The sequence below is a fragment of the Trichosurus vulpecula genome, chromosome 3, assembly GCF_011100635.1.
Source record: "Trichosurus vulpecula isolate mTriVul1 chromosome 3, mTriVul1.pri, whole genome shotgun sequence".
NCBI classification, from domain to species: Eukaryota; Metazoa; Chordata; class Mammalia; order Diprotodontia; family Phalangeridae; genus Trichosurus; species Trichosurus vulpecula.
The window spans coordinates 219,493,313-219,508,571 of record NC_050575.1 but is presented as its reverse complement, the minus strand read 5'-3'; the positions used below and the strand labels follow the sequence as shown (position 1 = coordinate 219,508,571).

The 15,259-nt window shown below is 40.1% G+C and overlaps 1 protein-coding gene across 1 annotated transcript in view; it reads right to left on the bottom strand.

Annotated features, from left to right (window-relative positions):
• The window catches only part of RASGRP3 (RAS guanyl releasing protein 3), a 116,900-nt gene that overhangs the window by 5,190 nt on the left and 96,451 nt on the right, over positions 1-15,259 (bottom strand). Inside the window, 3 exon segments of the mRNA XM_036751774.1 lie at positions 3,665-4,029; positions 5,149-5,274; positions 8,310-8,346. Of these exon segments, the coding sequence (XP_036607669.1) occupies positions 3,665-4,029; positions 5,149-5,274; positions 8,310-8,346 (528 nt within the window).

Genomic DNA, 15,259 nt, shown 5'->3' with positions numbered 1-15,259 from the left:
TAGTTAATACCTGAGGCAAGATTCAAACTCATGCCCTGACTTGAAATCCAACATTATCCACTGAGAATAAGGTCATTCATTGCATAAAGCCTACATGACTCTCCCTAGAGCACTGCATGATTAAAAATCCTCTAGTCCAATTCTCTTAGAATCCAGGTGAGGAAACTGAGGCTCAAAGACTAACTTGCTCAAGGCTAGTCAGTAAGTGGGCAGAGAGAGGCCTAGAACCCAGATATCTTTACATTCTCATTGCTGCCTCCACATGGTGTCAGAGTAATTGGGTTCACATCCTACATTTGTCACTCACTTATTACCTTGGGCAAATCACTCCATCTCTCTGGGTCTTCATTTCCTTATCCGGATAATGAAGAGCTAGGCTAGGCATGGTGGTGTCCAGAAAGGCTCAGGCTGGTAGATCTGTTGAGCCTGGGATTTCTTAGCTACAGAGGGCTAAGATGATCAGATGTCTACAGTAAATCAGTATGGTGAGTCCCAGGGAGTAAGAGATGAGGGGAAATGGGGCATCAGGGTACCTAAGAAGGGATAAGTAGCCCAGGTTGGAAAGGAGGAAGGTCAAAGCTCCAGTGCCAATCAATAGTGGAATCAGCCCCTAAGTAGTCCCTGGACTTCCAGCCTGGGTGAGATAAAGAGGGCCAGTCTTAATTGTTTTTAATTTTAAGAATAAAATGAGTTCAAATCTGACCTCAGAGACTGGGGCAGGGGGGGAGTCAAGATGGAGGCTGGAAAGCAGGGACTTCCATGAGCTCCCACCCAGGTCCCTCCAAACACCTATAAAAAATGGCTCTGAACAAATTCTAGAACTGCAGAACCCACAAAATAGCAGAGGGAAGCAGGGATCCAGAACAGTCTGGATGGTCATGGAGTAAGGTCTATCACACAGATCTGGGAGTGGAGTGGAGCAGAGCCCAGCGTGGGCCATGCAGATCAACCAGAGCAGGAGCCAGGCAGAACAGGCCCTAGAGCCCTGAATCAGTGAGCTGTGGCAGTCACCAGACTTCTCAACCCAGAAACACCAAAGACAACAGAGAAGGTTAGTGGGAAAAGCTTCTGGGACAGAGTGAAAAGAGTTTGAGGTTCGGCCACCAGCCTGGAGGTGGCAGAGGTGGAGCAGCTACAGAACTACAGCTGCAGTTGCTTCTGGCCCCAGGCCCACCTGGTGGGAGGAATTAAGTGGCCCATCTAAGTCAGGTCCGGGTTGGTGGTTCTTGGGGGAGGAGTGGCGCTTGTGTGGCAGAGCTTGCTGTGTAGCTCTGAAAACAACAGCGCAGCCCCTCAAGCTTGGGACAAAATACTCTATACTCTACAAGCAGTCATAACCCAATGAAAAACTCAAGAGTCAAGTAAGTTGGCTGGGAACATGGCCAGGCAGTGAAACAGACCCAGATTCAGACTCAGACTTTGGAATCTTTCTTTGGTGACAAAGAAGACCAAAACATACAGCCAGAAGAAGTCAACAAAGTCAAAGAGCCTACAACAAAAGCCTCCAAGAAAAACATGTACTGGTCTCAGGCCGTGGAAGAGCTCAAAAAGGATTTGGAAAAGCAAGTTAGAAAAGTAGAGGAAAAAATGGGAAGAGAAATGAGAGTGATGAGAGAAAACCACGAAAAACAAGTCAATGAGTGGTTAAAGGAGACCCCCAAAAATATGGAAGAAAATAACACCTTAAAAAATAGACTAACTCAAATGGCAAAAGAGCTCCAAAAAGCCAATGAGGAGAAGAATGCCTTGAAAGGCAGAATTAGCCAAATGGAAAAGGAGGTCCAAAAGACTACTGAAGAAAATGCTACCTTAAAATTTAAATTGGAGCAAGTGGAAGCTAGTGACTTGATGAGAAATCATGATATTATAAAACAGAACCAAAGGAATTAAAAAATGGAAGACAATGTCAAATATCTCATTGGAAAAAATCACTGACCTAGAAAATAGATCCAGGAGAGAGAATTTTAAAATTGTTGGATTACCTGAAAACCATGATCAAAAAAAGAGCCTAGATATCATCTTTCAAGAAATTATCAAGGAAAATTGCCCCGATATTCTAGAACCAGAGGGTAAAATAGAAATTGAAAGAATCCACAGATTGCCTCCTGAAAAAGATCCTAAAAAGAAAACTCCTAGGAATTTTGTTGCCAAATTCCAGAGCTCCCAGATCAAGGAGAAAATACTGCAAGCAGTCACAAAGAAACAATTTAGTATTGTGGAAACATAATCAGAATAATACAAGATCTAGCAACTTCTACATTAAGGGATCAAAGGGCTTGGAATATGATATTCTGGAGGTCAATGGAGCTAGGATTAAAACCAAGAATCACCTACCTAGCAAAACTAAGTATAATGCTCCAAGGCAAAATATGGATTTTCAATAAAATAGAGGACTTTCAAGCTTTCTCAGTGGAAAGACCAGAGCTGAATAGAAAATTTGACTTTCAAACACAAGAATCAAGAGAAGCATGAAAAGGTAATCAAGAAAGAGAAATCAGAAGGGACTTACTAAAGTTGAACTGTTTTGTTTACATTCCTACCTGCAAAAATGATGTGTATAATTCATGAGACCTCAGTATTAGGATAGCTGAAGGGAATATACACATATAGAGAGACAGAGGGCACAGGGTGAGTTGAATATGAAGGGATGATATCTAAAAAAATAAAGTCAAAATAAGGGATGGGAGAGGAATATATTGAGAGGGAGAAAGGGAGAGATAGAATGGGGTAAATTATCTCGCATAAAAGTGGCAAGAAAAAGCAGTTCTGTAGGAAGGGAAGAGGGGGCAGGTGAGGGGGACTGAGTGAATTTGTTCTCATCGGATTTGACCTGAGGAGGGAATAACATACACACTCAATTGGGTATCTTACCCCACAGGAAAGAAGGAGGAGATAAAAAAAGGGAGGATGATAGAAGGGAGGGCAGATAGGGGGAGGAGGTAATCAAAAACAAACATTTTCAGAAAGGGACAGGGTTAAGGGAGAAAATTGAATAAAGGGGGATAGGACAGGAAGGAGCAAAATATAGTTAGTCTCATAACATGAGCATTGTGGAAGGGTTTTACATAATGATATGCATGTGGTCTATGTGGAATTGTTTGCCTTCTTAGGGAGGGTGGGTAGGGAGGGAAGAGGGGAGAGAATTTGGAACTCAAAGTTTTAAAAACATATGTTCAAAAAAAAAAAAGGTTTTTGCATGCAACTAGGAAATAAGATATACAGGCAATGGGGCATAGAAATCTATCTTGCCCTACAAGAAAGTAAGCAAAAAGGGGATGGGTGGGGAGTGGGGTGACAGAAGGGAGGGCTGACTGGGGAATGGGGCAACCAGAATATATGCCATCTTGGAGGCGGGGAGGGTAGAAATAGGGAGAAAATTTGTAATTCAAACTCTTGTAAAATTCGATGCTGAAAACTAATATTAAATAAATAAATGATCCAAATCTGACCTCAGACACTTGACACGCTTACTAGCTGTGTGACCTTGGGCAAGTCACTTAACCCCAATTGCCCTGCTATCCCCCCTCCAAGAGAAATTTAAAAAAAATTTTAAAAAAAGAACAAAATAAGGGAATTGGACTGGATGGCTGCTGAGGTCCTCTCTGGCTTTAAAATCTATAATCCTATGACTTTAATTCCATTTTTATACATCATCAACACCAACCTCACATTCTTGGTTGGCTTCATTGGTGTCTGCTCCATTCTGGTCCAGTTCATACTGTGTGCTCTGGGTCCCCATGTTCATATTGACCTGCCCCCCAGGCTTCTCATTCTCCCATCGAGCAAAGCCTTTGTCCTTTCTAGCTTTGCCGTGGAATTTGGATTTCATTTTGGGGAAGGTATGAGATCCTGAGTCACCCCATCCAGACTCAGGCCACATGGGTTCCGTCTGAGTGGCCTGACTGGTGGTGGCCCGCTGAAGGCGCACGGAAATCTTTCGAGAGGAGCCTGTCACCAGGGTGATGGCTCGGCTGTCCAGATCCTGATGTCCAGCAGCAACACCAGGGAACTCAAACACCTCATCCTGAACTGTAAGGGAAAAGGGGTCTGATGTTATTTATTATACAGAATCACAGAATTATAGAATTTTAGAGTTGGAAGGGACCACAGTAGCCACCCAGGCCAACTCATACCAGAATAAAGAATCCCCCCTACATCACATCTGACAAGTGGTCCTCTAACCTCTTCTGCTAGTCCTCCAATGAAAGGGAACCTACCAGCTATAGAACTGACCTATTCCGTTTTCTGAATTGAGTTCAGGAAGTTTTTCCTAACATCAAACCTCAGTTTGCCTAATTGTAACTTCTACACATTGCTCCTACTTTCACCTTGTAGAGATAAATAGAGCATGTCTAATCTCGTTTTAATTCCACATGAAAGCCCTTCAGATATTTGAAGAAAAATGTCATGCCCCTTTCTCAGTATCTCCTCTTTTCTGAGCTTGATTTCTACAGTGCCTTCAGTTGCTCCTCTTGGGGCATGTTGACTCAAGGCTCTTTACGATCCTGCTGCTTTCTTTTAGATGCTTTCTACTTTATACCTGGCATCTCAGGGATGAAGACATGCAAAAGTCATACTTCAAAGTTGCAATACCTCTATACCCACAAGCCTGGGACACAAACCAATATCAGGTTGCCAGTTACTAGAAGTTTACAATATACTGCTGTTATTCTAGACAGTAGAAGTTCTTAACAGGGGATCTATGAATTTGTTATTTTTTAATATTTTGATAACTGTACTTTTTGTAATTCTATGTATTTTATTTTCTGCATTCAAAAACATTATAACTGTACTTTTTGTAATTCTATGTATTTTATTTTCTGCATTCAAAAACATTATTTACCAGATTGCCAAAGGTGTCCAAAACACAAAAAAAGTTTAAGAATCCCTATTCTAGCATATTGGTCTGAATACGAGCTGCTTATAAAATTGTCCCTTTGAAAGAGAAAAAATATGTACGCATATAGGTATGTCTAGGTATATAATGAAAAAAAAGTCATTTCTAGATTACTCTCAGGTCCTGTATGAACCAATTTAGGGTGGAAAGTATGGCCTATATATGGACCAATATGATATATTTTGTCATACTACTGGGAACTGGGTGATTGAATAAGCTTAGAGCTAGAGACCAAGTAGATGTGTACTTACCTGGAGGCAATGATGGGCTGCCAGGAAGAGAGCCATGACCACTTCCCATGGAGGTTCCCCTTGCAAATTTCCTGCATGCCAGCACAAGGAGGTCTTTGCATTGCTTGTGACAGTTGGCTCCACAGTCTGTAAAATTTCAACATATACATTTCATTCTTTCATTCAACAACCACTTATTTAACACCTGCTGTATACTGGACACTGGGAACATAAAGGCAAAAACAAAAACATTTCCTGCCTCAAGAAGATTACATTCTATTGAAAGAAAATGTAAATATAAAACAAAATTTAAAAGTAAATTCAGAGTAATATGGGGGTAGGACAGCCCTATTCATGGGAATGGGGGGTGGAGAGAGAGGAAACGCTTCATCTTCTAAGAGATAGCTCTCAAGCTGTGCTTTGAAGGAAGTTAAGGATTATGGGGGGGGGTAAGAGTTAGGGGAAGTTGAATGTTAAGTGTGAGGACCAGCAAGCAGGCTGGTTTGTCTCCAGTATGAGTGCATGGAAGGGAGTAAAATGCAATGAGCCCGGAAAGGTGGGCTTGAAGCATGATTTGCTTTGCCATCACTAGGTCCTACTGCCCCATAGGGCCAAAAAAAACCCAGGAAATCTGCAAGCTCCCTTGCACACTTCACCGTTCAAGTGCCCATAGAATTTACTGTCTTCGATTATAGCCAGAGCCAAATTACCAGCAGCTTCACCACATACCCAAGAGCATTATGAATGAGACTAACCCAGTATTAGCGCAACAAGAAAGAGGTGTTTTATATGACTCCCATCCTCTCCTGAATAACAATAATAAATATAATAATAACTTAGCATGTATATATTTTATGTACATGTTTGTGTTCTTATGCAACGACTGGATTTCAACTCCTTTGCATCTTCTTACAGGGCCTCTTAGTTTTTCCTGCTACATAAAGAGGCTCTTAAAATAAGTGTTGATTGATTAGTTAAATATTTTTTCTAATAAAGGCAGAAACAGCAAAACTGTAGTCCTGTTTTGTGCATTTGCTCAGGAAGCCAAATTAGATATTGTATCAATAGAAATGGAGGTACATTAAGTCAATTCTTTGGGACCACTGGAATTTTTGTTGTTGAGTCATGTCTGACTCTTCATGACACCATTTGGGATTTTCTTGGCAAAGATACTGGAGTGGTTTGCCATTTCCTTCCCCGACTCATTTTACAGATGAGGAAACTGAGACAAGCAAGGTTAAGTGACTTGGCCAGGGTCACACAACTAGTAAGTGTCTGAGGCCAGATTTGAACTCAGGAAGACATTAGTCTTCCTGATTCCAAGCCCAAAACTCTATCCACTGTGCCACCTAGCTGTCACTGGGATGCTAATTAGTAATTAATCCAATAAACCTAGTGGTTGAGTGACTCCACTGAAAACATATGTAACCTGCTCCCAATGACTAACAAGTCAAAACTAAATAGGGCATATGTGCATGTTTGTATGCATGTCTATGTGTACTTCCTTCAAGAAACCTTTTCTTATGTGCCCCACCTCCTCACATGTTAATGCCCTTGTGCATTCATATGTACAGAACCTGTACAAAAAAAACCTGTAAGGCAGCAAGGTGGTCCAGTGGATAGAGCATTAGAACTGGAATCAGGAAAACAAGCTCAAGGCCAGTCTCAGACACTTACTAGCTCTGTGACCCTTAGTAAATCAATTAACCTCACTTATTAAAAATGGATAATAATAGCACCTACCTCCCAGGGTTGTTGTGAGAATAAAATGAGATAATATTTATAAAGCATTTTGCAAACCTTAAAGTGCTTTATAAATTCTAACTATTATTATTTGTGAATTATATATTCCCCTTATGAAGGGATTCTTAACCTTTTTGTATCATGGGTCTCTTTGTCAATGTGGAAAAAACTTTCGGACCCCTCCTCAGAATAATGTTTTTAAAAAATGCATAAAGTAAAACACGCATGATTACAAATGAAATCAATCATATGGAAATACAGTTATCAAATTAAAAACAAATTTATGGATCCCAGGTTAAGAATCCTGCATTATATAAGATACTTGAGGACAAAGATAATCTCATTTTTGTCTTTTTATCATAGCACCTGGCACATAGTAAGCCCAGAGATGTGCTAATGGAACTCAGACATTTATGAGATATATTATAATGGGCAAGCCACTCAACCTTTCATCTGCACAATGGGGATAGCAATAATTGTAATACACACAAGGCTGTCATGCAGATCAAACACAATAAAGTGTGTATAGTGCTTTGCAAAGCTTGGAATACTATACACATGTGAAATTTTGTCTCTTTGCTTATTTTAGTCTAGACCTATAATTTCATCCTGGGGTGGGGGGGGAATCCCAGTATGGAAAGTTTCTCCAAGGATATAGATCAGCACCCCATCTATCTTATACTCTCTAACTTCAGCAACTACCTTGCCCCTCACATCAGAAACCATGCCCTGGAGGATTCAACTCTTTTTTCTCTGTCCCTCCAAAGATCTCGATGTCCTGATTGGTGATTGCCTCTCCTGGCCCACTTGTTCAGGAAATCTCCAGTAAGGTTTTATTTAACAATTTACTCTCTGGCCCTCTCTTCCACAGCCTCTACAAATGGCTTTTACAGGTATCCTACTCCCTTCAGGTCTTGAAACATGATCAATTCAACTTTATCATTGTTCCTGGATGGCATAGGTCAATCTGTTCCCCTGGCCTTACTCAATGAGGGCCACCACCCTCTTATCAGCAATTGTCTCTTCCTACTAGAAAGTAAAATCTTTGAGGGCAGAATTTGCCTTTGTTTTTTTTTGGTTTTTTTTTTTCTTTTTTGCATCATCAGTGCTTAGCACAATGCTTGACCCATAGTAAATGACTGACAAATACTTCTTTATTCACCCATTGGCATCAAACCTAATCCCCTTGGAACATTGAACTTCTGGCTCTTTCAATGATTGTCTGTACCTGTCAGGTACCTGGCACCAGCAGCGCTCTAGGTACCAATGGCCAAAATACTCACCCTTGATGCCAGAGCATTTTTGTTTGACTGAACAAATTACACTCCTGCCAAAACACAGCAATCTTGGAATTTTACTGGCAGTTTAAAACAAGAAGAATAGCAACAGCTTACTGGACTGCCTAGAAAAGAACATCCATCCATTTTTTCTTTACCTACCTTTGCATTTGTATCCTTGCTTGATTATGCCCCAGAGCTGCAATGAAAGAAAAATGAAGTCAGGGAGTCAGCAAGGAAAGCTGGAACAGAAACAAGGTCACCCAGGAGGAAGTACCAGGAGCGCCTAAGCACAAACAGGATGTATGCAGTTACTTTAACACCCTTCCTGTCAAGGGAGAGGACTCACTCCCCTCCTATTCCATTCCAGCTGTGGGGGATAACACTAGCTCCCCTTCTCTTTGATTTTCTGCAGCTACGTGAGGAGCAGCCAGGATGGAAAATTGAAGCTGGAAGGAAAACTGTATCTTTTGTTAACTCTGGGCAAAGTAGTGAAATCTGTAGAGTTTTGCCTCCTGGCTCTCATTCAAGAACCAAACAACCCCCACCCCCACTCCACCCCACCCTCTCACCCTAGACCAGAGGTGGGGAACCTGTGGCCTCGGCCTTCTAGGTCCTCAAATGTGGCCCTTTGCCTGAATCCAAACTTCACAGAACAAATCCCTTTAATAAAAGGATTTGTTCTGAAAAACTTGGATTCAGTCAAAAGGCTGCACCCAAAGACCTAGAAGGCCACATGTGGCCTTAAGGCCTCAAGTTCCCCACCCCTGCCCTAGACAATCCTACTAGTCTCTTGTATAGGAAGAAAGTAATATGGGGGGGAGGGGGAGCTCCTTTCTTCATAGGATCAGTTTAGAAATAGAAGAAACCTTTTGTTACTGTCTCAGTTGTGTGGGACTCTTTGTGACCCCACTTGGATTTTCTTGGCAAAGTTACTGAAATGGTTTACCATTTCCTTTTTTAGCTCATTTTACAGGTGAGGAAACTGAGGCAAACAGGGTTAAGTGACTTGCCCATGGTCACACAGCTATTAAGCATCTGAGGCCAGATTTGAACTCAGGAAAATGAGTCTTCCTGACCTTTGGCCCAGCACTCAATGTATGCACTACAGCACCACCAGCTGCCCAGAAGAAACCTTAGCAGTCATCTAATCCAACCCACTCATTTCACAAATGATGAGGAAATTATAGCCCAGTGGCTAAAGCAGGAATGTATTTTGCTTGACTATCCATATTTGTAATGAGCGATTTATTTTCTTGCTTTATCAATGAAGGAGAGAGGAAGAGATGGGAAGGAGAGAATGCAGATCTTTGTGAATGAAAATAAAATAAAATTGAATTTTTTTAAAAGAAAGAAACTGTAGCCCAGAGAATGTAAAGGATTTGCCCAAGGTCATACAAGTATGTCAGAGCTGGAATTTAAACTCTGGTCCTAAGACTGAATTCAAATTCAGCACTTTTCACAGAACCATATTGCCTTCAGCCTTACCTAGAAGTATTTGCATTTGAGGGGAGAATGTAGTTTGTAACTCAGAAAAATGAGGATGGGAATGAGGAGACATCATTTGGGGAGATAATTGGGGGACTTTATTGGGGTTCCTCCAATCAGATCACCCAAGTGACTGATTGCCTTCTCTACCTATACATAAAACTGGCTTTGCTTTCCCTTCAACTAGGGAGAATTTTTGAAATGGGACCAATCAATATGGCATTAGATTGGCATTAGAAATTGATTTGTTGTCTAATAATCCTGATATATTTAGATAGGAACACTCGGGGGATACTGTCATTGGGATGACTAACAACTTTTGAACGCACAGACAAACCAGGGCAATAAGATAAGGGATTTGGCCCAAAGGAACAAATTTAGAAGGCACTGAATTTAAAGATTTTGAAAGAATTTGCAATCCTTCAGTAGTTTAGGAACAATAGAACTTAACACCCATTAACAAAAACTAATTAGCTATGAAGGAAGCTACTGTTACTCCCTTCACTTTCTCAACTAAAGGCAAGCTTTATGGTATTTGACCCAGGTACAAAAAATTCCTTGTCAGGTCTCTGGAGGAATATTTCTCTGTAGTAATAGTACATTCTTAGCCCTACTATCATTCTCTTTTAACCAGAACATCAACTAGACCCAATTGGTGGATATCCTCAGTTCACTTTACAATCTGTTTCATAAAAGAATCATTTAAAATGTCTTTGATCTGATTTAAAAAAAAATTAAATAATAAAATGTAAAAGCTTTATAGTTGTCACTAAGAAATATTTCTTTATTCAACTAAATGGTTCTTAGTTCACTCATGCCCTCCTAATTATAAAAATCCAATGGGAGGGACTTGCATGAGTTCCCCACCACATCCCTCCAAAAACCTATAAAAAATGGCTCTGAACAAATTCTAGAACTGCAGAACCCACAAAATAGCAGAGGGAAGCAGGGATCCAGCCCAGGACAGCCTGGATGGTTGCTGGATGAGGTCTATCATGCACTGAGTGAAGGGGAGTGGAGCTCAGCATGGGAGGCAGCAGGACCAGCCAGACCAGAAGCCGGGAAGAACAGGCCCTAGCACCCTGAATCAGTAAGCTGCAGCAGTTACCAGACTTTTCAACCCACAAACACCAAAGACAACAGAGAAGATTAGTGGGAAAAGCTGCAGGGGATAGAGTTCTCAGTTTAGCCACCGCCCCGGGGCAGCGGGGGAGGTGCAGCTACAGAACTACAGCTGTAGCTACTTCCAGCCCCAGGCTCATGTGGTGGAAGGAATTAAGTGGCGGATCAGAGCAGGAGTGAAGAGCCTGCTGAAGATTTGCATCAGGTCCGGGTTGGTGGTTCTTGAGGAAGGAGGAGTGCTGGGTTGGCAGAGCTGGCTATATAGAAATAGCTCTGAAATCAACAGCACATCCCCTCATGCTTGGAACAAAGTACTCTTTGCTTCACAAGCAGTCATACCCCGCTGAAAAACTCAAGGGTCAAGTAAGTTGGTTGGGAATATGGCCAGGCAGCGAAAACACACCCAGATTCAGTCTCAGACTTTGGAATCTTTCTTTGGTGACAAAGAAGAACAAAACATATGGCCTGAAGAAGTCAGTAAAGTCCAAGAGCCTATACCAAAAGCCTCCAAGAAAAACATGAACTGGTCTCAGGCCATGGAAGAGTTCAAAAAGGAGTTGGAAAAGCAAGTTAGAGAAGTAGAGGAAATATTGGGAAGAGAAATGAGGATGCAAGAAAACCATGAAAAACAAGTCAATGACTTACTAAAGGAGACCCAAAAAAATACTGAAAAAAATATTGAAGAAAACAACACTTTAAAAAATAGCCTAACTCAAATGGCAAAAGAGCTCCAAAAAGCCAATGAGGAGAAGAATGTCTTGAAGGGCAGAATTAGCCAAATGGAAAAGGAGGTCCAAAAGACCACTGAAGAAAATACTACCTTAAAAATTAGATTGGAGCAAGAGGAAGCTAGTGACTAGATGAGAAATAAAGATATTATAAAACAGAACCAAAGCAATGAAAAAATGGAAGACAATGTCAAATATCTCACTGGAAAAACCACTGACCTAGAAAATAGATCCAGGAGAGATAATTTAAAAATTATTGGACTACCTGAAAGCAATGATCAAAAAAAGAGCCTAGATATCATCTTTCAAGAAATTATCAAGGAAAACTGCCCTGATATTCTAGAGCCACAGGGCAAAATAGAAATTGAAAGAATCCACAGACTGCCTCCTCAAATACATCCCAAAAAGAAAACTCCTAGGAACATTGTCACCAAATTCCAGAGCTCCCAGATCAAGGAGAAAATACTGCAAGCAGCCAGAAAGAAACAATTTGAATATGGTGGAAAAACAATCAGGATAACACAGGATCTGGCAGTTTCCACATTAAGGGACGGAAGGGCTTGGAATACGATATTCCAGAGGTCAATGGAGCTAGGACTAAAACCACGAATCACCTACCCAGCAAAACTGAGTATCATGCTCCAAGGCAAAATATGGATTTTCAATAAAATAGAGGACTTTCAAGCTTTCTCAGTGAAAAGACCAGAGCTGAATAGAAAATTTGACTTTCAAATACAACAATCAAGAAAAGCATGAAAAGGTAAACAAGAAAGAGAAATCATAAGGGACTTACTAAAGTTGAACTGTTTTGTTTACATTCCTACATAGAAAGATGATGTGTATGATTCATGAGACCTCAATATCATAGTAGCTGAAAGGAATATTCATATATATATGTGTGTATACATATATATATACACATATGTGTGTCTATGTATGTATATATGTAGGTATATATATATATATAAATATATACATATGTATGTGTATACACACACACACACATACACACATACAAAGGGCACAGGGTGAGTTGAATATGAAGGGATGATATCTAAAAAAAAATATCAATTTAAGGAATAAGAGAGGAATATACTGAGAGAGAGAGAAAGGGAGAGATAGAATGGGGTAAATTATCTCACATAAAAGTAGCAAGAAAAAGCAGTTCTGTAGGAAGGGAAGAGGGGGCAGGTGAGGGGGAATGAGTAAATCTTGTTCTCATTGGATTTGACCTGAGGAGGGAATACCATACACACTCAATTGGGTATCTTACCCCACAGGAAAGAAGGAGGAAGAAGATAAAAAAGGGGGGATGATAGAAGGAAAGGTAGACGGGGGGAGGAGGTAATCAAAAACAAACACTTTCGAAAAGGGACAGGGTCAAGGGAGAAAATTCAATAAAGGGGGATAGGTTAGGAAGGAGCAAAACATAGTTAATCTTTCACAACATGAGTATTGTAGAAGGGTTATACATAATGATACGCATGTGGCCTATGTTGAATTGCTTGCCTTCTTAGGGAGGGTGGGTGGGGAGGGAAGAGGGGAGAGAATTTCGAACTCAAAGTTTTAAAAACAGATGTTCAAAAACAACAACAACAAACAAAAAAGTTTTTGCATGCAACTAGGAAATAAGATACATAGGCAATGGGGCATAGAAATTTATCTTGCCCTACAAGAGAAGAAGGGAAAGGGGGATGGGAGGGGAGTGGGGTGACAGATGAGAGGGCTGACTGGAGAATGGGGCAACCAGAATATACACCATCTTGGAGTGGGGGGAGGGTAGAAATGGGGAAAAAATTTGTAATTCAAACTTTTGTGAAAATCAATATTGAAAACTAAATATATAAATTTTTAAAAAATTAAAAAATAAAAAAATATCCAATGGACCTTTCTTAATCTAAATTCTCTTTAACTTCTCAGCATTCATTACTATGGACCAATAGCTTCCTTACAACTCTTTTCTCTTGGCTTCCACAACACTAAACTGTTCTGGTTCTCCCCTTACCTTTTTAAAATCATTTAAAATCACTTGCCATCACTCTCAGTCTTAAAACTCTTCCCTCCATTAACTTCTTTTCAAAATGTTTTATTGATATCTTTTGGTTTTACATCACAGTCATTTCTAGAAATACCTCCATCCCTTCTCTCCCCCAGCCTCTGAACAGAATCCTTTTTTTTTTAACAAAAGAAAAAAATTGAACCAAACAGACAATATAGTGACCATATCTGACCACATCATAACACTGTTCCTTTGTAGTTCCCTCCTTTTATATCAGAGGTCAAAGTGTATTTCTTACAGTATACCTTCCTTTTGGTAATCATGACATTTATATTGTAGTCACTGCATATATTTTTCTTTTAGTTCTACTTATTTCACCCTCTCTGCATTTGTTCATGCAGATTTACCCATGTTTCTCCTTATACTATTCATTTCTAACCGCATAATAATACCCTACACTCACTTGGTTCCCATTTACTTTGCTGCCAGAAAAAAATGTCACCTTGAATATTTTGGTATATCTTGGACTTCCTTCCCCCCACCCAAGGTCAAAGAATATGAACTACGTAAATGCCAGTTGTTGTTGTAGTTGCTGTTGTCATTCAGTGCTGTAGACTCTACAGGTACTAGGTCTATAGTCCAGTGATGACTTCATTCACTGGGTCTTCTATCCTGCTGCTGACTTCAAGCAGTACTTATGTAGCAAGACAGGGGTATGCTGGTAAATGTGTAAAAACCTCATACTCCCAGAAAAAAAGTGTGAATTATTAACCCTTTCATAAATCTAAATACTCAACAATATAATAAATCAGCAGTTGTTGATTTCTGAAATGTAAATACAACAAAACTTTAACAATCAGATGGAGTATAGTCAGAGACCCGGTTGAACTCTCTCAGTACTCCCCTCCAAGAAACTTTAAAATAATTCCTCAAATCAAATTTTAGACCTCCAAAATAAGAGCCATTCCCCAATTGATAAATGGTTAAAGGATAATATGAACAGGTGTTTTCAGAAGAAGAATCAAAGCTATCTGTAGGTATGTGGAAAAAAATGCTCTAAATCACTATTGATTAGAGAAAGGCAAATAAAACTCTGAGGTACCACTTCACACCTATCAGAAATGACAAATGCTGAAGGGGATGAGGAAATAGGTACATTAGTGAACTGGTCCAAAGATTCTGGAGAACAGTCTGGACTACGCACAAACTGCTACAAAACTGTACATACCCTTTGACCCAGAAATGCCACTACTAGGTTTGTATTCCAAAGAGATCAAATGAAAAGGACCTATATGTACAGAAATATTTATAATAGCTCTTTTTGTGTGTGGTGGCAAGGAATTGGAAATTGAAGGGATGCTCATCAATTGGAGAATGGCTAAACAAGTTGCAGCATATGATTGTTACGGAATACTATTATGCTATAAGAAATGATGAGGGGAGTGGTTTCAGAAAAAGACGGCAAGACCTATGTGAACTGATGCAAAGTGAAATGAGAACTGGGAGATCGTTGTGCACAGTAACAGCAATGTTGTAATAATGATCAACTATGAAAGACTTGGCTACTCTGATAAAATAAAACGATCCAAGACAAGGACTCATAATGAAAAACTGCTGTCCACCTCCAGAGAACTGAAGAACTCAGAGTACAAACTGTAGTACAATTTTCTTGCTTGTTTTTTTTTTAATATGGTTAATATGGAAATATTTTGCATGATTTCACCCTATAATTTAGGTCATATTGTTTGCCTTCTTAGTGGGAAGGGGAGGGGTAA